Raw genomic sequence first — 23,363 nt, 5'->3', positions numbered from 1 at the left:
GTGAGAATCAAGCAAATTAAATGTCAAGCACCATGATAATTTAAGTTCACATAAACACCTCCTCCACCACCATCACCTCAAGAGCCAGTGAAAAGATTGACATACTCAGGGGACTGGCAGTTGATAATCTTCAATAAGATCCAGTGGCTCAAATCATTGTCGGCAAAAATGTAAGTGATAAAGAAGACAAAATGAATGGGCTGAGAATTAAAATAAACACCTTGCCACACATTGGAGTTCATAAGAAAGTAAATATATCAAGGAAAAACCAGCGGAAATTTATTAGATTACATAACAACACGGTTCGTCAACATTGTTCAATAGCAACAACAGACAATGTGGGATGCCCTGAAAATCACTTTGGATTAATAACTTAAAAATGACCATCAAATCAATGTGCAATTTAAATCCCAATAGTTGTGTCATAATCCTAATATTGACAAATAATCAATTTATTGGCCCAAATTATGCTGATGTGATTCTCATTCTGGAATGTGTCCATGTTCATATGAATAAGCAGCTGTGGTGCATAAATAGCAAACATCTTTACAGGGAAAATAAAAATACAACATTCTTCTGAATAAGGTATTTGTACTCATATTGCTAGTTTGTGATATTATTCTGCGCTTTTCTCCGTCATTTCTTTTCTGTGGGCCTGTATCCTTTCCTTCAATATCTTACTCCTTTCGAAATTAGCCTTTCGTTTCAAAGCTTTCTGAAACAAATCAAGAGATACCAAAGAGGCATTACATAGAGGTGCGTTGTTAGAGAAAAAAAAAAGGACAGCCCAGTGCACGAGGCTTTTGCCACTGCAGGGTTTAGGAAGTGTCAAATATCCATAGCCTTACTCCAATATATGGAGAGTCTACTTCCGTGTTTCGAATCCATGAGACCCAAGTCACAATGGAGCAGCTTTATCATTGCAACAAGGCCTGCCCTCTAAAGAGATATGCAGTAAAAAAGAAATTTAACAAATTTGAGATGATGCCTGCAGTAGCAGATGAAAAAGGAAGAGAACCCACTTCCTCACGGAAACAGCGATCCAGCTTTATCTTCAATTCAGTACATTGCCCAAAGAATTTTGCAATCGGATGGTCTGTGTGGCATTTTTGAAACTCTTCAATGATCTAAAATAACAAAAAGCAAATTAGCAAATCTAGAGTAACAAAATTCTAGATGAAGGGATAGCAAGAACACATTACTGATGGAGGAAATGGTAAGAAAATGCATAAAACAATAAGCTCATGAATTTAAAAACAGGGATCTAAAAATTAGATAATTATTGCCAATTTCAAACAAAAACTTTACCTTCCCTTTTTTTCATATTGATGGGGGGTAACTCTAAAAATTATGAGTACTTGGCTTGCAAATAATTATTTTCCACTAATATTAACTTGTTTTACATCATTGAACCTGATAGTAAGCATTTAATGATCCCAGACAAGCATAAAATGCACAAGCATCAGGAACCCAAAGAACTTAGGAAAAAATGAAAAATGATGGCACTACTATAACACAATATGAAGCCAATAAGGAGATAAACTACCTCTGCACACATCGGATGCCTATGCAAAGTCAAAGGAGGGTGCATTTCCTGCAAAATTCCAATATTCTAAATTAAGAATGAGGTGGAAAAACTATAGAAGAGTGAACCATATCATACTATAATTAGTTGCACTGTTGCAGATAAACGAGGTTAGTACCTTGAAAGTACAAGAAACACATTAGATGCAACCATTTATATTAAGGCTGAAAAAAATTAATTTTGGATAAACTAAAAAATGATTGTTCCCAAACAAGGCTAACAGAAAGACTTTTGTTACTATCGCAATTGCTACATTAGTTTCCTGCACCAATTTCCAAGCTTAAGGACCACATGAACGTGAACTCTACACTCCATCCTAGAGGAATTAGAGAAGCACTTCAATGGTCAATGTGAATATACATATGTGTTCACATCTGATGTCATTATTCTGCAGAATATGCAAGACCTTAACTGAAATTTATCTGAAACCTGGACTAGACCAACATAGATTGGTTTTGTACTATTGTCGCTACTAAACCTTGAAACTCTAGGCCAAGCATGGTCCAAACAATTGGCCAACTTATGAAACAAAGAAGCTTCTGAGTGTTGCACAAAATTCAATCTAGTTATGCAAGACCAGAATAAAATATAATCCTGTTAGTCTGCTTTAAAAGGAACCCTTATATCCATTGATCAGAACCAACTAGGAAAACAGCCAAAATATGAAGATTACCTGATTTGAGCCATTTACTGACAAAACAAGGTATTGGCCCAAAATCCAGTCTGCTCAATTAAGTTGGATCATATCATGCCAATCTATAATCTATATCCAGTCATGCTCACCAGACAAAACCATTCATTTGATCCCATATTTGACATGATTTACTAGCACCACATCAAGCATATCTTATAAATTGAAAAAAAATATTTTCAGGCTCACCAACAGATGTAAGTCGTAGTTTCAGTTGACAAATGATAGTCATGATAATATCAACATAACAATATATATACAAACATAAACAGTTTCAGGGATTCTTCCCCTGTTGCTATGGTGCTGTCAATGGCTTGAGGGCATACAATAGCAGACTCATGGTCTAAATTAGGGATGAAATGATCAAAATGGAAGAAAAAATGTCGCTAATTTAAAAATGAAAAAGGGAAGGATAATACAACTCTACGTAAATTGATGTAAGCCATTCTACCATTCCATCCTACAAATATAATTTCCAAAGATGTTAGGGATGTCACCACCAGGGTTCACACAAAGACCTCCCCCAGATTGAAAGGGATGCCACCCAGCTCAACTAAGACAGGTTGGCCTTCATTATGCTACATTTTCTGCTTTGAAATTTCTAATAGATAGTTAGACAATTGTGAACAAACACTGAAAAGAAAAGTTATTGACTAGTTCTTGATCTAAGTATATTAGGTGTTTGTTTAATCCACCAATATATGAAACCTTTTGGCAAAAATAAACTATCTACTACTGCTAGCACATACAAAAAATAGATTGTTAAGGAAATTCATCGCTAATAAAATTGGTCAATATGAAATATCATGAGAAAGAGTGCAAGTCTTCAGAACTTAGAATTAGTTACTTTCTTAAATACTGCCTTGATGATTGAGGTATCTTGTCAGGACTCTCTCTATGCATGATTCAAATATCTTAATTAAGTTTGATATTTATAAATTAGCTATTCGATTTTATCAAATTCAATACAATATAGTGCTGTTTGATGTCAATTCATGACTTATATTATTAAAGAAATACAAGGGTCCATTCGGACTCCCCTCTTTTTTCTGGTCAACATAAAGATGCATTTTCAATAAATATTTAAGAAGTAGGATGCAAATTTGAGATATGCTCATTGTTATTCATTTTTACATTTTATTATTGGGTAATGATACAAATATCTAAATAAGAATATTGAAATTATTATCCACATTTAGTAAAAAAGGATATGAACGAGAATTGGTATGAGGAATAGCAATGTCCACTGCAAACAGATACAGACAGAGCATATAAGAGCAACAGCCAAATGCAGTGCCACCATATATGGATTGCCAAAGGGTCTAGTACCTAGATTATCGAGGTGCCTAGTGTACCTTTCTAGTGAGCTCTGGCTTCTTAAGTTGTTGACACAAGGGTCCACAGGTTTAGGCTCAAAATGGGATGGCTAAATATGAAGAAGCAAGTCTAGAAATTTAATAGTGATCAGATCTTGATGAAGTTATGTGTATTTATGGGTATAAAGACATTCATCTTTACATTGATAACCTAAAGAGCATAATAGCATCTGTACCTGATGCAAGGCCGGTAGGCAATCAACATGTATGGGATGATTGACCTTATGTGCTAGAATATCCTACATATTAATTCAAAACAACCACTTGTCATCTACTATCAAAAGAGAGGAGAGATGTGAGTGAATTTTGCACATTTAAGCGTATATAGAAGTTTTCTGGATTAGTCTTATAGTTCATAGATATGCATACAAGGAAGACAAACCTGGAAGATTAAGTTATAGAGAGATGTTTGGATGTTGGTCCAAAATTGGAAGTTAGGTACTATGATGCATAAATTAAAATCTTCGCATAAAGAGCCTCTAGAGTTTGTCGCAAGTATTGTATCACTTTTATTTGCCAGGGTTATGCATAGGTGGAACAAAGAAAAATTGATATAAATGTCCAGCAGAGAAAGAAGAACAACATATAGGAAGTTAAGAGAACAGAAGAAGAGAAAAAGAAGGAAAAGGAAAAGCAAACCAAGCTTCTCATGAAATATGATGCTTCAACCGACCAATGTAGGCATATACATAAATTCTTGGTTAGGCAACTGAAAGGCAGGTAGGAAAATATATAATTTTTTTAATAAAGAACTATAGTGGTTGCTTATTTATATGTGCTGTGACATTGATAATCACCCAAAAGCAGTTGGCACTTCAGTATGTTTTACATCTCTCTCAAGAGTTGCACTTCAAAAAGGAGGGTGCATTATAATGTACCAAAAAAACATCATAATGATTTCCAATGTTAACATCCAGGTACCATGTGGGCCTATACAAGCATATTCTGCCATACAGAAAACCATATCGATAAGAACTATATTAAATTGGTTTTATTTATTGGGTTCTACTTCACTGTTCATTCTTCCTACATTGATCAAAATATCCCTAATCTCCTCTTATGAGTTGAAGCCTTTCGATGGAATCTCAATGCCCACTTCATTGTATATTCCCTGGTCTTCACTACAAACAGACAAGTCAACGCAATTGGTTCCACATTACTTCAATGGCGCTAGTCCTAAGCTCTCTTAATCACAAATTTCCACTCATTCACTTCATCATTCTAATTTCTAAAAGTAGTCATCTTAGCTCATTTAGCTCTTCAATGCAAGCTTCTATATCCAAAATATTTTGTCAGATTAAATCAAACAACGGTTATCTTCTAGCCTGATCAGCAGGCAACTGCCATATGACATTTCAAAAAGACATCTCCACTTCTACCACCTAAATTCAGTTCAACATGAAACTTCAAAGATTTTTATTCAGTAGCGAATAAAGTAAACCTGAAGGCCTATATATCCCTAAAAAAATCACATTTTGCTGGCCAGCATTAAGTCTCATGAATCATCATCTCAAGCATACAGATGCCAATTGGAATACCCTTGTAAATCGGAGAATCAGATCACGACAGCAGATGACAGCTACCAATCTGACAATCTATAAAGCTAAAGAGCAAGCAGAGATGAACTAAAAGACTACAAAAACAAATCAAAATACGATTGCAACCATATACAGGGGAAGAAGATTTTCTTTTTGAAAAAAAAAAAACAACGAATGACCGTAACATCACCAACAAGAAGTGCCAGCATAAAAATAGAGAAAAAATATTATAGAAATCCAGGTATAGATCAGATCGTCTTACCCGTGACTTGAATTCAGATGAGAATATTGAAGAAGAATACAGGGCTTTCAGAGGTAACGATTATGGCGTTGTTCTGGGCACCAAGCCTGTATGGAGGCCGAAATGGGGATGCTGATGATCTGTGTCGCGCTGCCCAGCAACCCAAGCCAAACTGCAGTCGAAGCCGGACAAGGAAACCTAGAGTTTTGACGGAGGATTGTGGGCACAGATAAGACAAAAGAGGTGGCCCAAAGGCCCAACAACTCAGAAGGAAAGCTGGCCTACCAAGCCATCAAAAGGAAGGTCCTGACCTAGAAATCAAAGATTGCAACCCATAGCGGAGGACCAATGAACCTATCGAAAGACAAGCCTCAGAAACCTATATTTTAAATTATAAATGGAGGAGGAAGGAGGTTTTGGGCTCAGATCTTGGTGCTATTGTTTTGTAACTTTTTGATCCTATTAATTCAATTTAATGATTATATTATTACATTTATATTCAAAGCCAAATTGGTTAATGGCCCCACTATACATGTGTGCTGTAGACTAAGCCAATGGAAGGCCACCAACTCGGCAACTAATCTAGGTAGACGATGCCCCACTCTTTTTAAAATTTTGATAGCTTTTTATAAGCACTCGGTGGATATGCACACATGGTAGACTAAGTCTACCTAAGAATTTCAAAATTAGCGACATGTATTTTGACACAAGACAATATGCACGTACTTTTCCTGACTTTAAATCTTGGTTTGTTAACTATGTGTTCATTGACTCCGAACAAAACAAGAAACAAACAATACAAACAATTTGGTTGACTTGGACATGAGAAAGTTATATAAATGAAACCAAAGAGTTTATGGGGATGTAATCGATTAAGATCCTTTGGATATAAATGCATGCAGGGAAAGTGAACCTGTGACAGTGACAACTTCTGTATCTATGAGTTTCAAGATGACACAATCGATGCAAAACATTCCGGACTTTGGTTTATATGCACTAATGCTCTTTGAATTCAAGAAAAAAATGTATAGTGCGGCCATTAACCATTTAGCTTTGAATATGAATATAATAATATAATTATTAAATTTAATTAATAGGATCAAGAAGTTACAAAACAATAGTACCAAGATCTAAGCCCCAAACCTCTTACCTCCTCCATTTATAATCTTTCAGAATCTTTAGGATTAAATTTAAACCCTTCCTTCAAACAATAATAATCTTTTGCTTGGATGCCTTATGTTCTAAGAAAATAAGACTGCTTTCCTCTTCGAACACTGAAACCCATCCAATGTCCATTATCACAATATAATTGGCAAGCCTCCTTTTCACTGTGCACAACGTGCCCTACTAATTTTTTGGTTGCCTCCTCACGAGTTAAGACATTACAGCAGTCCGCATTCCTACCATCTTTTTTTCCATTTGTGACCTGACATATGGCTTCCCTTTCTTCATCACTGTCAAGGCAAATAGGTTGTATATTACTGTCAAGACCAATTGCTTCAACATGATCTTCAACACCCAAACGTGATCTTTCCATGTCGTTCTAACCTATACAAAACAAATTTACTATAACATTTCAAAGGTGGTTACAAATTTACATAATTTTTTTTTAGCCTAATCGTGGTTACACTAGAAAAAAAATTAGAAGAAAAAACTAGAAAACTTTTCAGACCTGAAAATAAGATCTGAAAATCAGAAGAAAAAATAAGAAAATTCTGACCATCATGAATCAAAGCTACAAGAATTGAAAATACAAATATTTATTTTTTATTATTTTTTAAAAAGATTAACGAATACAGAACAGAATCCCTCATAACCTCAAGAGCAAGAAAGGCAGATGCAATCAAGACCATTCCTTGAATATCCTCTTTTGAAAAATTAATACACCTACCACTCATGTCGAGATTTTATTGGCATAGTCGTAGTTGTTTGGGAGTTCGTACTCTGTGTTGCAGCATATCCACCGAGTGCTTATAGAAAGCTAACGAAATCTTAAAAAGACAAAAAAAATAAAAAATAAAAACCCCATATTACATTTTATACTTGGATCCTAAATTAAAAAGTAATTTATTTGGGAGTCCAACTGTAAAAGCTTCTCCCAATAAACATACCCATCATCAGGCATGTGCTTATCGAATGAGGAAGAAAGGGTAGACAGATCTAAGAAAATCTAGCATTAAAAATACAAAAGAAATGACGATCAAATGGAGAAGAAGAGAAAGCCTTACAGGTATCAAGAGGAGAAGACGACCTCGGGACGCAGCGGTGATCTTTGCCTCGGACAGGGGCAAAAATGGAGTCGGCGCCGGAGGAGGCCGGGGAGGAGGAGGGTGAGCGGGAGCTGGACGGAGCGGCGAAAGAGGCGTTGGGGTCGAGAAGATGGCGGCGACGGAGGAGACCGAGGGGCGGAGGGCTGGACGGAGTCGGCTCTCTCTTTCTCGTCGGGGGGAGGATTTTTTTTTTTTTTTTTCAATTATATTTCTCTCATCAGGTGGAAATCTAACTAGGGTTAAGGAAGAGTGGGGCGTCGCCTACGTGGATCAGTTGATGCGTTGGTGGCCTCCCATTGGTTCAATCTACAGCACACGTGGTAGACTAGGTCTACCCAAGAATTTCTCCTCTCCATGGATAAGATATTCTCCTCGTTGCCTTATATTTATGTACAAAAAAAATATTAGAACTCATTATAGTAACCGATATTTACACAATTGGTAACATAGTAATCAATGAAAGTCACAAGCTATAACTTAGAGGACATATCTTGCACCATGCATTGGTTCCTTCTTCTCTTGAGCATGCACTTCTTTATTGCAGCTGAAGTAGAAGCATAATCTAGAGGCCATTCAGCAAAATAGTCTTCTTTTTCTTGCTCTCCAACTTGTATAAAAAAATTATGGTTTTTTACATAAATATACTTTTAAAAATTCAAATTTGCATGAATATTCTCTTAAAATTTATATTTATTTGTGTACCCTCGTAAAATATTATTTTTCCATAAATACTTCTAATGTAACGGTTCTTCTAACACCGATAATAAAAAATCATATTTATTTTTATCAAAAATAAAATAGATTTTTTTGAGTATCATGCAAAAAAATCTAAAAATTATTGAACATCTAATATCTAATTTTTATCTTTTATGAGTAGAAAGAGGGACAAGCCCTGTATTTACGAATATCACTAGATCTTCCATCATAGTCTGAGTATTAAAAGACCTCATATACTTATATATGTAAATTGTGTTTGGAAAACTCTTTTAAGTAAATTTTAGGTTTATCGAAATAGAATTTTAAAAACTTCTTTGAACTAATGATAATTTAAGCCATATTAGAAAATAATATATTGTTCTTTCCACTAAATCTATTGGCTTTTTGGATCCAACGAGACAAATGCTCAATGGTCGGATTGATCAATTCAATGTTGGATCGCCTCATGCTCTTGATGATAGTATTTTTTGCACGAAATATGGTTTAGATTCTGTGTGCGATGGAAGCATAACTTCAATTTCGACAACTCGATATATTGTTTGCTTGAAGATTCACGGACAATTCCACGATCACAATCTTCCTGCACTGTCATGGATCAAACACGAATCTTAAAGTTCCAGAGTCCCCGGCCCGATCCATCTGCCCACGATTTTATCGACGTGCCGCCAACCTGAGAATATTCTGAAGAACTCGGCATAAAAATTCCGTTCGCTTTTCTTCTCTTCTACCAAAACCAAGACGTCGTGACGGAGGAGAGGAGGCAAAAGAAGAGAGAGATGAGCGGAGACGGACACGGAAAATCCCACCGACGGTTCGTCCTCCTCGCCGCGATATGTCTTCAATTCATCTCAGGTTTGCGTTTCTTATCCGATCCGGAATCACCAGTTCGCAAAAGAGTTCTAAAATGTCAAAGACACAACCTTCATTTGCTGGCGTCAAAGTCCGCTTTTTTTTTCCGATTTTTTTCGCAGTTTATGGATCGGATATTCCTGTTTTACCTGAATTCCTGATCTGCGGATTGGTACGCTTGTGAAAATTTTCAGAATCCTTCGATTTTTGCATTAATTTATTGAAGATACGTGGATTTCGTTGCTAGGGTTTGTTGTTCACAACTTGTTTCAATTTTCTTCGCTCATCTTCTGGATATGTGATGTATTTGATTGTCGAAATTCGGTCTGATTTGCCCTGCCCTGCTTTATGTAGTTTTAGGGGTTAACGGAGTTTGGTGACATTGCGTCAGTGGAATCACTTATTTTCATATTGTGGGACGAAATTCAGTTTGATTTATAACTGAGAACCAAATGCCAGTGTGTGATGTTTGTTCTGGGGGTTTGTAGAGGTGTTTGTTACTGGAAATATTGCATGTTGTTTCCTCTTTTCTGTTATAATTGAGTGTTTTGTTGTTCAATCATTTGTTTAGGCAGCGTCTCGTGGCTTGGTGAAGCTTGTTTGAATCTCTTGGATTCCATGTGCATGTGGTGTATGTTCCCTGATGGAATGATAATGACTTCTTTAGCGGATGTATTAAGATCAGTCAAATCAAAGAACAGTGTGGAAATCGTCAGTCAGCTGGGATTACCTGGGACCTGGTTTGGTCCTGTCTTCTAACTTAGGGATGTAATTTTCAGTCATACTTGGACTCCATATCTGGAGCTCTGGGGGTAGAAAACTTAATAGGGCGACATAGAAAAATTGCTTCCTAGTGAAATCATGGTTATCAACAAAAAAAAAAAAAAGAAACTTTGCACCAATATGAGAGAAGAATTGTTTAAACAGAGATATAGGATGCAACAAGAAGTGTGAAGGCCGATTTGATCATCAGGATTAAATTTTGAAGATCAACAGACAAATTGAAGCAAGCTTGATTGAAAAACCCTTTGTTTGGTGAAGGAAGTTCTCTCAAAGAAATTTTATTAATATGTCAAAAAGTTTCTCTATATCACTTAGGGCTTGTTCGGATGATTGGGCTGAAAATTCTATAGGATCCAGTATAACCAGCAAGATCATAGGATTACAGGCTGGGCTAGGCCTATATTCATAAATATCCAGAAAATTTCTAGGGTTTTATGAATATAGGCCTAGTTTAGCCTGTAATCCTACAATCATATTGGCTGTGCAGATCCTATCCCCAAATCGTATAGGATTGCCCGCCTAATCATCCAAACAGGCTCTTAGTAATAATAAAACATGCTAAAATTATTTTACTAGAAATATAGAAATCATTGGCTCTTGCAAAGCTTGGCATAGGCCAATTGGTCACAGTACTTGCTGGCTGCACCCTATGCTACATCACTCGGTACTGTATTTCTCTATTTTGCTAGACAGAAAATGCTCGTCAGTTTTGGACTAAAGCAATGGTTGTTGGAAATTGTTTTAACTATAGTGATAGCTGTCATCTGCTCCTTATCTGTCCTACTTGGTGTAAAATCTGACGTTAATCCTTCATAATTACAACCCTTACTACATGAAAGAGAATACTTACTGTTAATCTAAAATCACCAGTCTGGAAAGAAGAATTTGGAGGTCACCTTTAACAAGGGATAACAAGAGGAATTATATGTTGATGTAGTCTGTTAAAGGTAGCTTAATCATTAGAGAGGTCGACATCTAGAAACGAAGCAATATCTTACTTAACTAAATTGGGAGTAGGCATGAGAACGGACTTATGTATATGGGTGTAGTAGTTTAGCTCTTTAAAAATTTAGGGTATTAAATAACTAGGAAGTTTTTAATATTATATAATCAAATTCTTTTACATTTGAGCAAATTTAGTGAATTCTCCCACTTTGTTTCATTTCACCTACTCTATCATAATTGGAAACTTGGGAGTTTGACTCCACCTTCTGGTTTTTTTGCTTAGTGGCATTCCAATGGTTTAGCTTAGTTAGAAAATTCTTGAGGATGGGCCTCTTGCTAGCTAACTGAGCAACTGATTGAGGGTGACCTTTGCTCAACTCTTACCACCAGGGAGTGTTACCAAAAGATAGATTGAACCAAAGGATGTAAGGGCTCTTTTCCTCGAACCTTGACTCATCGGATGCCATGTTCATAAGTGGCGATATTCTGGTCATTGCTTGCCTGGCTTTTTTAGCCCATTAGTTTAGAGCCGTGCCTTCGGTGTGAACAGAGTCCAAGAGCATGGAAAAAAAGACAGGCTAGTGAGGGAGCATGCGAACATGGAATTCTTTCTATCATCTTGCTAGCTGTTGGGTTCCAACGGATCTTCCTTGTCTACCTAAATAATTATGCTTTGCTAGAGGGTGGTTTACTTGGTTCCCTCTACTGCCTGCTTTCCCCTTCTCTGCTAACTCAGCTAACAAAGAAAAAGGAAAAAAGCTATTAGGGCGCACCACAGTAGAGTTTGAAGTTAGAAGTTGCAATTGTTGAATCCGCTCCTCGACCTCGATCTTATGGATGATTTGATATGCGAGTGGAATGGAGGTTCTCAAAAAAGCCTTTGCAACTTTGCAAGAAAACAACATTGTCAATGTAGCATCTCTACTATTCCCTTTTTGCACCTCCTTCCCACCACTCTCCCCTCAATGGATCGTCTCGTTCTACTTCCTACTATATAGGTTGGACGAACATAATTCCACTTTCTTTTCTTTGGGAAAAAATGTTTTTCCTTCACATAGTTACTTTGCTTGGTGTCATTTTCTGCTCTTTATCATGCTAATTCCTTCAACAGAACACACTATGGGTGTTTGAGAACTTTGTGAGTCACATGCATCACGTACGTCCCAGCATGGTCTGCCGTACCGATCCGATCTGGAACCAGTACTGGATCAGCGTGGAATCCGGTACCGGTAGTTTATCGTTGGAGAACCGGTATGGGACCGGTACAAGACCGGTACGGGACCAGTACGGGACTGTATGAGACCAGTACGTACCGATCTGGGCTGCCACCGGTACGCCGACCGGTACCGGTACGGCGGACCTTGCGTCCCAGTCCCAGTCTTGTAATTTGTAAAATTAATGGACAAAGACCTAGTCAAGAGTGGAGCACAAAAATTGCAAGTCAGTCCAAGTCACACCAAGGGTATCCAACAGAGAGTAAAATAAAAAACATGATTTTCTGCAACCTCCGAAGTCGCAACCCAAAAGGCATATAAAAAATAGTAAGCAGGTTCACTGTTCCTCCACTTTAGCAGGGACATTGTTCTCCACTTGCAAAGGGTTGTCCACTAATTATCTGTTGAAGATGGAAAGGCTTACCTATTTGTCTATCGCATATAATAGAAATACTTGGTATAAGATGTCAAGGATGATAGGACACTGAGTGGTAAATTTCTTAATGAACTATGATTATTCTTGACAAATCAGTAATAAAAGATAGTTGTTTGAAAATGGGTGTAAGTATTAGGAAGCAGGTGACCAAGCAGGTACACAACCATAGGAAAGAATTTTTAGCGACCAGGCACAAATGCACATCACAAAATCTTGATTCATTGTTTTTGATCCCTATAGATTTCTCCCTTTTTCTTTCCTCTTCTTGATCGAAGATTTGCAGTTATATCTTATGCGTAAACAAAGCTCAATTAGGTGCTGGTCACTGAATTGTTCATGGCTCCTAAAGCTTTTTCCAGTTTTCTAAAGACTCAAGAGTTGGAGAATCCAGTTAACAATGAGCTTTAACTTTTGTTCTTTGAGGCTTGAAAGTATCATTATAATCATGAAGAGTTATCTTTGTTTGATAAACTGCTACTTGTAGAAGGAACCCAAGTGGTATACACATCAGTACATGTGAAGAGATGATCTTTTACATGTTATTTCCTTCCTAATTCTTTGGTTATATAGATTAATGGCTTTGAAAATTTAGTGACCGCTCAATCACTTAGATTCCCTTTAGACTTGTTTTGAGTTAAACTCAATTATTGTGATGTCATAGGATAGTTCCTACCAGAATAAATAAACGAATAAGTAAGTAAGTAAACGAATAAATAAATAAATAAAAGATGCATTGGCTAGCTTAGTCAAAAGGATCTAATAGAGTTGATGGAGATTTAAAATGCACAAGACTTAACTAAGGCCCTACTTAGGTTCATATCTGAGATTTCATTAGAAGTGAATAGCTAGGTTGAACTTTTACAGAATGACTCGTAATTGGCTGAATCTCAACTAGGGCTTTGGAATGTATGGTTAAAATTAGCCTTAAAGTGGTTTAGGTGAAAGGATAACTTAATTCTAGTGCTTGCTGCAAATTTCTGGAAAATTGGGATTTTGTTTTGAAATATGAAGATTGATCAGGTGACAAGTAAAATATGTAAATCACAGGGAAGATGCAAACAATTAAAGTTTTAGGTTTGATCAAAGGGAAAGGCCTTGATTTCAGATCGAAACAATGAGAGCATCTCAGAGAGTAGAAAAAGGGGGTAAAGGAAAGATAAGAATCATAAAATATATTGTGGACGCACTCCATACCTAAAAATTGGTCTTGGACATTCAAGTTGCATAGTTTTGATCAGTGGCCTCACACCAACAGAGGTTTTTTTTTTTTTTTCTCAAAGCAATAGAACACCTGCAATTTCACTAAACTTCTTCATAAAATCTAATCAAGGGATGAGGTGATTACTAGAATGCCCCTCTTTTTCCTAAAGGCCAAGACTTCAAAAGAAATTTGTCGAGGTTTTACATGAAACTATTATCTGTAAAGGTTGCTAAGAAATCTGTCAAGACATTCCCTTGCCATCCATGATCATAGATCAAGATTTTACATCTCAAATGAAATTTTAGTAGTTCTGTCTGCAACTTGTATTCCACAGAGAACCAGATCAATATTGAATGGTACCAACTGACATAGGGAAAAGGTCTAAACAAAATTTGTTCTGGCTTCCCATCTTTGTTCAGCTGGCCAGAATTGGAATAGCGTTGGTGGTTGTGTTCATTACTGACTGGTTTTGACTTAGGTACGTTTGGGCTTCTTTCTGGAAAACCTGTCTTAGCTTAAGTTTATTTATCTTAGTATGTATGTACTGAAAATGGATATGTGCTGCAAGTAGAACCTCTATGATTAAGTTAGTAGAGACTAGAGAGTCTGTTGTAGGCCAAAGTTTAGGGTGCAGATCTAATTTTTATTTATCCAAACTTTTGGATTGGTTGTTTTGTTGTCAATTATTAAACCTTCCTGGCTCTGTTAAATTGTTCTTAATTTTAATTCATTCTATGCAATGCCATCTGATAGCTTTCATTTCTTTGCAGGTCTAGGCGACGATCCATCACCTTCCAAGGATGCAACAAAAGCTGATGCCCATTCTAATTCTAGTAGCACAACAGGACTTGAGATACTATATATATGTCTTGGAGTTGCCGGTTTTGGGATATTGTCTATTTTCCTTTTCAAGCATTGGCAGAAAAAGAAGAGGGAGGAGCGACATGCACGCCTCTTAAGGCTGTTTGAAGAGGATGATGAGCTTGAGCTTGAACTTGGTCTTCAGAATTGAGAACTTGATCATCAATTGATGGTAATGCTATGGGTGAGATAGTACCTCTGAAATCTAGATTCAATTGTGAGTAAAGTTACTAGCGTTATCATCAGGATCATAATTGGGCATGAGTGTAATTTATGAATTGCAGGTCTTTTGTTCTTCCTGAAAATGCAAGTTAAATTGTTTCATTGCATATTGCAAAAAAAATATCTTTCCTTGCGGTTATTTTGGAAAATAACCCCATTATCAGCCATGATATATACTCACTTTTGAAAATGGTTTCTCCGTGATAGGCACGAACAGGTTTTTTTTAATTTTATTTTAATGTTGATATTATAAAGTCAGGATACATTTTTAGCAGTTTAAACACAATTCAGTTTGAAGTGGAAGGAAGTGAACTTGACAGTTAAATGAATTACATAATTGATCTTAAACTATTGATTTGGGCCTGCTATGTAGCTGACTGCTTACTCAATTTTGGTTAGAGGTTATGACAAACAAGCTGGAGCAATAAGAAAGCAACTCATTGTAACACATTTCAATTTCTCCTAGAATTCTACTTTTATTAATCATCTATTCTAACTAAAGCAACTCACTGTAACACATTTCAATTTCTTCCATAATTTTACTTTTATTAGTCATCTATTCTAACTTGAACTCCAAATTGAAGAAGTCCCTTTGGTAGTATCCCTTCAAATTGCTGAACCATTAGGTGTCATTTGTGCATCTGATTCATTTCTCCCTATCTGAGCATTTCTTTCTCAAGAAAGACCTATTTGGACATTTCATTCACCAATCCGTTCATTCCATGTCCTTCATGCTTCCCAATACCCAAAATCATCCTCCTTGCAAAGTTTTATTTGGATGATATCTGGCCTTCTACTAGCCTGGACTCCTTTAGAGACAAATTCTCCTACAGTGGACAAGGTTAATTGCACTTTTTCCTGATCTTTTTTCCAATATAAACAATCACTACTTCCTGTACCCGGTTATTTTGCTGACACTGACTCATGCACCTTTGTTGCAGAAGTACATACGCATGACATTGTCATGATAACATGCACATTGATCCTTTTGGCCTCACTTGGCTCCGTAGATGTATATTATTTAGGAAATTGAACAGATATCAAGTATTCTTCTTTCCCGTGATTAATATGAAGAGGGGAACTTTCGTCTCAAGAAAATTGCTTATGTAATCTTTCTACAGGACATATTGCAATTACTTCTGTGTCTATCCTTTATTTTAACCCTATCATGGCGATTTCTAATACAATTTTTGTTTAAATTACTTGCAGGTTTCGGTCTCCATTCATTAAATGTTCTCCATTGTTAGTGAATAGTGATTGTTAGAATTTTGTTGTATCCGAAAGTTTTAAGCTACCTGCAGATGAGATCAGATGTATTTCATTTTTCTGTATCTAATATAATGATGTGATTGATTAGGAATTCTTCCAGTAAATGGGGATTCCCATTCTATTTTCATTCAGCAAATTGATCTGAATTTGTACAAATGCACGAGTAATTCTCACACTGCAGGGTCCAGGTACTACATGTTTGATGTATATGCATGTTTTGTATAGATGAGTTTGTTTCCATTTATTCATGATGTGAGGACAAGCTTGAATGATTAAGCCAGTTGTGTTTCTCTGAGTTTATTTATCATATTGCACTGATGAATTTTAAAATGAAAAATACCACACAATGAATGTAAGATGATTAATAACTTTTGTTATCTCTGAAAGTTTTATATTCTAGGTTTCATCGGCAGGCTTTTTTTGGGGCGCTTCCGTTACGACGACTAATATCTTTGTTTTTCCTTTTTCTCTAATGATACCATCGTTACACATAGATCATTTGAATAGTTTGCTTTTCTCTAAAGAGGAAACTATGATGCTGAATTGAGCATGTTCTATATGGCCTTTTCTGGCATAAGCCATCTATGCTTCTGATGGTGGATAGATGGTTGGGTAATGATGTTTGACATGCTTTTGATTCCCATGCCTCCATTATAATTGTCTAAGACATAGGATTCAATAGTATCATATTTGGTGAGAGTGATAGAGTATATTCTTATTTAAGGTTGTTCTCCTGACTGGATTCATATTCCCTTTTTTTCTAAGTATGATGCTGGTAGATGGTTTGATTATCATGTAGCTCATTTTTTAAGTATTATACTTACTGCAGACACTGTAACCTTGGAATCTATCAGAAATTTGCTCAGATCAATGCTTGCATATTTTTTTGTGGAGTGCCAGTTGAGTTATTCAGAAAGAGTGGTAGTGCATTTCCTCATCATTCATTTACTCTGAGGTAATTTTGAGGGAAAGTGGCTTTATTGTTGAAAGTGCTTATATTCAATGCCCTGAAGTAATTTTTACATAAAGAAAATCAGAAACCGGCATTGGGTTACTGTGGTCAGGTAGTGCAATAGTTTTCTGAAGAGAAATGCTGTTGTCAGAAGAGGAAATTTGATTTGCTCTGCTTAATAATGTCCTCATAATTCTACTACATTTCTGGGCCTCCTATTACTTTCTATCATATATCATCAGCTTCAAATGAATATTTAGGTTTGCTGGAAAGAACATTGGCGTATCACTGCTATTGAAGTTTTGTACTGCATTTTAAAAAGTAGGAGACGAGATGTCAAGGCTTCAGGGATTAAACATCAGAGGATAGACCAGACCTCTGGTTTGAACATGTTTGACATAATTGTGGAAGCTAGAGGAAGTGGGATTAAAGAGATGTACAAGTTGTAGGTTTTAAGTTCAAAGAACAAATCTACGTGTGCATATCTTAAGTAAATGGGGCCAGTTTTCGGGTTCAAAATAGGTCCAGAACATGGGCCAAATTCAATGGCATATATTTAAACACCATTGAGTGCATGACACGGCAATGTCATGCACACATGGAAAATGATGAGATGAAAATGTCTTATCAGAGACCAGAGTAAATAGCATAGGTACTATTAGTGACAGCATATGATATATTTGTCAGTCCTATTCTAATTTAGTTTTGAACCTTGGTACAGAAGTTCATCCTAAGTTGGCCTTTGAATAGATTTTTTCCCCTAAACATCCAACTTAAACAGGTTAAGCTGGTCGCATGGGCTGCATTTCCTATCACCATTCATTCAGGGAGGTGAATATTTTATAGGTTCTCTGATCAAGTAGTAGCTATCTGATCAAGTGAGTGCTTGGTTCGTTGGTGTTAGTCTTAATACCGTGGGATAGTATCTTCTGTTTTTTTCTTTTTGCTTGCTTCTATGATTTCCTTACATAGGGATCAATGTTTTTAGTTGATATCAGCCATTTTGTTTGTTGTCTAGGATCAAAACAAAGCAAATGTTTTATGTTGATTCACTTGGTTTGAGATGTGGTTTTTTGGGTTGATTCACTTGGTTTGAGGTGTGATTTTTTATGTTGATTCACTTGGTTTGAGATCTGGTTTATGGGGCAGTATGCTGAGAATTATATCATGACTCTTCTTCTTATGCACCACTCATGCAGCACTGATTTGTGTAAAGTTGTCGACAGTATTGATTCAGTGCGAAAAGGTATCATAATGTTCTCACAACCACACAGAACTGAGGTCTAAAGCAAAGAATATGAATGCCATGTGATTCTCTTGCACCTACAACATGATTTACCTTTACTAGGATTCTTATTTGAAAACTGCAACTTGATGTAGTTCACTACCTTCATATCTAAGCTATAATGTTCATTGTCACACTACCCAAGTTTGCTGCGAATTCTTACAAAAAGAACTGTAGAAGACACTACATTGACTCCTGCCTTGTACACTTTGGCTTTCTAAAGTGTCTTCTGTACAGTGTTTCACCAATGAAATCTGCTTATTTTTGGTTCTGTCCACAAATTACTGTTAGAGATTTGAAAATTTAAGATACAAATGGTACTCTTTCACTGGGGTTCCTGTATGTCGTGCGGTCATGAAAAGTTTAGTTCATATTCTGACCTTTATATGTCAATCTTTTAGTTATTAGACATACTTCAAGCCCCTACCTAGTGCTTTAATATCATGAATACAGACCATACTTTTGAAGAGTCACTTTAAATGTAGCCTGTTTTACAGATGTGTAGTCTTTCGTTGATGGTCTAGATTGATGTTCCCATGTTCAGTCATCAGTGGAGACTGTAGAATCTGGGATTTTAAATTTCAGGTCTTATGCAAGTTAGTTTTAAGCAAACATCTTCCCATTGGTATCTTTCATGTTTTTATTGGAAATGAGATGGCTAGATGTTCATTCCAGTTCAGCTACCAGGCTGAATGTCAAGGTCTTGATGCAATAATGTACATTCTTATACCTGAAGGACCGTCATTCTATAATAGTTACCAGTTTTCACTATGTGAAATTGTCGCCCTCTCTGCTAGCCATTCTATAATTGCTCATTTGTGGATGGAGAAGATTGTTTGGAACTAAAAACATTATATGCTAATTTCTACAATATTACTCGTGGGGTCAGCCTGAGTCACTGATGGTTGCTCTATCAATCAATTTCTTCTTCCTTCTTCTAGTAAATTTTTACCCTCTGATGGTAGGACTAAAATTTGGTACTGATCTCTTTGTCGTCTTCTTTCTTCTTCTTATTCTTCTTCATACCCTCTGCAGAACTAAATTTTGGTACTCATCCTCATTCTGAAGTTACTGTGTAGTAAATGATGTTAGATTGTAAGTTCTTTCTGGTATCTTAAGACTTTAAATTGACCTGATGGTCCAGGTCAATAGTGTCATTTTCAGTATGGCTGTAATCAGGTTCCATGAACTAATTCTCTCTCAATGCCTTTGCCTTTTTCTTTTTGTTTGTGCTCAACTTGCCGACACTTATCATGCTTTCAGTCAGAGTATCTAATGGCATCTAGGGTGGTACTTTTGAGTTTTGAGCTGGTGGTCACCATCATATATACTGTTCACTTTTTAATAGTGAAAGGTTTTTTGTAGGATTTACTTTGGCTTCCGATGGTTAATCTCTTATAAACTATATCACTTGAATTTTTGATGTCTCACTTGTTATAAATCATCTAACATATTTTGGATTTCTTCTACCTTCCATCTTGGCTGGCATAAAACAATCTCAATTCATCTTTATATCATTCAATCACCTGCATACACAGGTATGACCTTTAAAATTTTGGTTGCTATTGATAATTACTTTAAAGGAACTTTGGTTGCTAAGCTCTCGTCTTATACAAAATCTCAATGAAAAACTGAAGCTATATCTATTTCTTAAATATGTTAAAAGTAGGTATGGTGTGATCCCAAAACTTCTAGTTGCTAATCAGAATTGTGTCATTACTGGGACAAGCCTGTGCTCGAGAAAAATGATGCGATTTAATAAGGTTGTTAGACCAATTTTGCCAACTGCATTGTGCTATACCAACTTTATGGATCACAGTAATGCAAACCACATCCACCACCTCTCAAAATTATGCTCATTTCTGGGGCCACATCCTTTGTCTATTCGTTTATGTTTAGTTTCCTCGGTCCTCTGAGTGATGGAGATGCTGCTTACCTTAACCTGGCAATGAAAAGGACCCTCTCTTTCTCTCTCACACCTGGATAGCAATCATCTTGGTAGGTTTTGGATGTGTGTGGGGCTGCTTGAATTTGCCTACAGACAACAGATGTCATTGATCATCAACAACCAGTGAAAGTATGGCGATCCTCATCATGAACTCTCTGTGAAGGGAAATGTTTTATGGAAATTGATTTGCTTTTGTTAATGTTAAAAGTAGACAACAATAACTTTACTAAAAACATCCCACTTTATCCTAGAATATGATTTTTAAACTTTAAATAAATAGCATATTAGTCCTAGTAGTTGCCTTTAACACAAGTAGTTTAGAGATGATAACTACTCAAGTTTGTGAATGTGAGAGAGAGAGAGAGAGAGAGAGAGAGAGAGAGAGAGAGAGAGAGAGAGAGAGAGGGGCCAAAATCTTTTCACTGCTTCTAAAATTTATTTATGTTCCTGGGATTTTTTTCATCTTGTTGCTTCTAGCACATGTCGGCAAACTTCGTGTATCAAGCTTAAGAAAAAACCTGAAAAATTAGAAATTAATTTATGCTAAGCATACCATTTAAGATATTTTTTTAGGGACAATAATTTTTTCATCTTTGTGAAAATATTGTTTTCAAGATACAAAACTCACACTTCCTACATTTTAGGCTGCACCCCAAGTATAGCACACTAATATCACATACTTGCTAAGTTGTAAGAGAAAGAACGGTTATAAAAATGAAGAGATAAGTTGTAAGAATGAAGAGGAGAGTTATCATTATGTGCCAAAAAAAATAAAAATAAAATAAAATAAATGCGACTCTTTGTCAAAAAAAAAAAAAACTGCCAGTAAAAATTCTAAATTTTCTCCCAATAAACTTTATTCCTAAAAGAAAACAACCAGTCAAAATTCAAAATAAAACAGCTTCTAATAGATAAAAAATAAAAAATGTTATTTCAGAAATGAGAAAACTCTAACATACATGCCTTTTTAATATAGTTTAATCCAAGATCTACCATGCTGGTACCAGAGTCCGTATCAGTTGGCTAGCAGCACAATTTGATACGCCCCCATGTCGTTTCATTCGAATCCGTACCGATACAGTAGAGAGGGCGAGAGAGTAGGATAGAGAGAACGGGAGACAGAAAAAGAGAGTGAGAGGGAGGGAGGAAGGGAGATGGAGGGAGGGTCCCCGGAGGGGCCTGGAAGGGCCGGAGCAGGAGCTCTGCTCTTAGGACCTCTATTTCATTTGGGCTTCTTTTTTTATTTTGAAAATTTTAAGTTAAGTCAACAAGCGACCTAAATTTTAAGTAAAGTCGGCAAATCCCTTGCCGACTTCACTTAAAATTTTTAAAATAAAAAAAAGGACCCTCACGGACCTATGCTTCGAATAAAATAGGGATTTGGAGAATAGAGCCTATGCTCCGACCCTTCAGGCCACTCTAATGCCCTGCGGAGGCTTCTGGTAGCCCTTCCTCTCTCTCCCTTTCTCTAGAGGCTCCGCCCTTTCAGGCTACTCCAACGCCCTATAGAGACTTCCGGCAGCCCTCCCTGCCTCTCATTTCTTCCTCTTTCTCTTTTTTTCTTTCTTTTTCCTTTCTGCCGACTTACTATTTTGAATATCAAAACTGTCTCAGTCCACCGTCGGCAGCAAAAGCTCTCTCTAGGCATAAGTGTTGGATTGCATACAAAAGCACAATAAAAGCTCATCATAATTACATAATTAGTGGAATCTTTCATAGGAGAGTATACGTTCTCGCAACCCAGCAGGCGACTACCCATGAATAGCTTTGCTCGGCATGAGACGAGCCATAAATCTTTTGTTTTTTCTTGGCATATACATATACATGTACACATAGACATACATATAATAGGATTGGACAGAAAGAGAAGAGGGAAATAATAAAGAAAAATCACAGAAATGTCCTAAATGGGAAAACACTCTCTTACCATTACAGGCCCAACAAAAGTATGGTCTAACAAAATAAACTGATAGAAACCTTGATCACCAGTGCATGAAATATAGCCAAGAAATATGAGAACTGGTTAGCTTTATTATCTTCTCTAGAAAAGCACAAGGCATGTCCTATGCACATTTAGACACAAAAATATGAGATTTTATCAACAATTTGAATTTTTTTGGTGGATAAAATTAGAAAAGAGATGAGACTGCCCAGAGATAAATACCACACATATTGTAAAGCAACTACACATAACTTTTTCAATATTTTACCAAAGTAAGAAGCTGAAACTAGCTAGAACATTCATATCATTTTGCTAGAAAAATGAATCGAATAATGATTTCAATTTTTAGTTTATAGATGCATGTTTCAACGTTTTCAGGATTTATCGATAAGCGAAGTTTAGATACTACCTGGGTAGCATGATCATATCATGCTGTCTGTGAGACACTGCACTCATTTCGAATCGAGATGACTCAGACGAGCGATACATGTCTCCTAAATTATAGACTGACAACTATTAAATGATTTTAGAATTTCAACAAATATGTGCTAATAATCGAAGTAACACACATCCAGTGGGAGTATCTGGATGGGGGTAGCATCATCTGGCTGTCTGCATGCAAGTGATCAATATGTATTTTCCAAAATATGCACTACTTTAGTAGACTTCATTGGACCTTGTAGCAAATTGCAACACACAAGGTAATGTGACCTTGAATTCCATCAAGCATTTTAGATTATAAACTTATATGACCCACCATGGGCGAGGGAGGTTTTCCACATTTTCTTGCTGCTTCTAGAGGCTTGGCATACACCTACATGTCTAACAAGTTCACATAGTAACAGCAAATTGCTTGAAATAAAGATTGCTCAATCTAAACCAAATTCTTTAGGGCTGCAGTAAGAAAGGAGATAGGTGAAATTGAAGAAGGGGGCAGGGAATCAAGATAACCCCCTTTTTTTCTGTTGAGGAAAATAGGGAGGTAGAAGACCACCCAAAGGTTGTTTAAAGGAAATACTTACAAATCAGCTACAAGCT

The 23,363-nt window shown here is 36.4% G+C and overlaps 2 protein-coding genes across 8 annotated transcripts; one reads left to right on the top strand and one right to left on the bottom strand.

Annotated features, from left to right (window-relative positions):
- Window positions 1-417: 417 nt before the first annotated feature.
- LOC103706104 (Cytochrome c oxidase biogenesis protein Cmc1-like protein) lies at window positions 418-7,801 on the bottom strand. 6 transcript variants are annotated; one of them, XM_088714904.2, is made up of 7 exons: window positions 7,660-7,801; window positions 7,323-7,422; window positions 5,453-6,979; window positions 1,547-1,594; window positions 1,023-1,127; window positions 849-939; window positions 418-715 (listed from the first exon to the last, which is right to left on the bottom strand). In XM_088714904.2, the coding sequence occupies exons 4-7, from the start codon at window positions 1,589-1,591 to the stop codon at window positions 693-695; spliced, it is 264 nt and encodes an 87-aa protein (XP_088571030.1). In that variant the 5' UTR covers window positions 1,592-1,594; window positions 5,453-6,979; window positions 7,323-7,422; window positions 7,660-7,801; the 3' UTR covers window positions 418-692. The 6 variants fall into 6 exon arrangements, with proteins under 6 accessions (XP_088571030.1, XP_089784756.1, XP_088571031.1 ...); XM_089928630.1 differs by having other exon boundaries at window positions 5,453-6,885; XM_088714905.2 differs by lacking the exon at window positions 7,323-7,422 and having other exon boundaries at window positions 5,453-6,885; window positions 7,660-7,799.
- A 1,263-nt stretch (window positions 7,802-9,064) lies between these two features.
- LOC120113274 (uncharacterized) lies at window positions 9,065-16,502 on the top strand. 2 transcript variants are annotated; one of them, XM_088714902.2, is made up of 3 exons: window positions 9,065-9,270; window positions 14,617-14,879; window positions 16,139-16,502. In XM_088714902.2, exons 1-2 carry the CDS (start codon window positions 9,195-9,197, stop codon window positions 14,856-14,858), a joined length of 318 nt encoding a protein of 105 aa, XP_088571028.1. In that variant the 5' UTR covers window positions 9,065-9,194; the 3' UTR covers window positions 14,859-14,879; window positions 16,139-16,502. The 2 variants fall into 2 exon arrangements, with proteins under 2 accessions (XP_088571028.1, XP_088571027.1); XM_088714901.2 differs by having other exon boundaries at window positions 9,067-9,270; window positions 14,617-14,891.
- The last annotated feature ends 6,861 nt before the right edge of the window (window positions 16,503-23,363 follow it).

The sequence above is a fragment of the Phoenix dactylifera genome, chromosome 2, assembly GCF_051530095.1.
Source record: "Phoenix dactylifera cultivar Ajwa chromosome 2, Ajwa_hap1_PhDact_Kaust_v1.1, whole genome shotgun sequence".
Lineage (NCBI taxonomy): Eukaryota > Viridiplantae > Streptophyta > Magnoliopsida > Arecales > Arecaceae > Phoenix > Phoenix dactylifera.
Note: the sequence above shows the minus strand (reverse complement) of the source record. Positions and strands in the feature narration are given on the sequence as shown.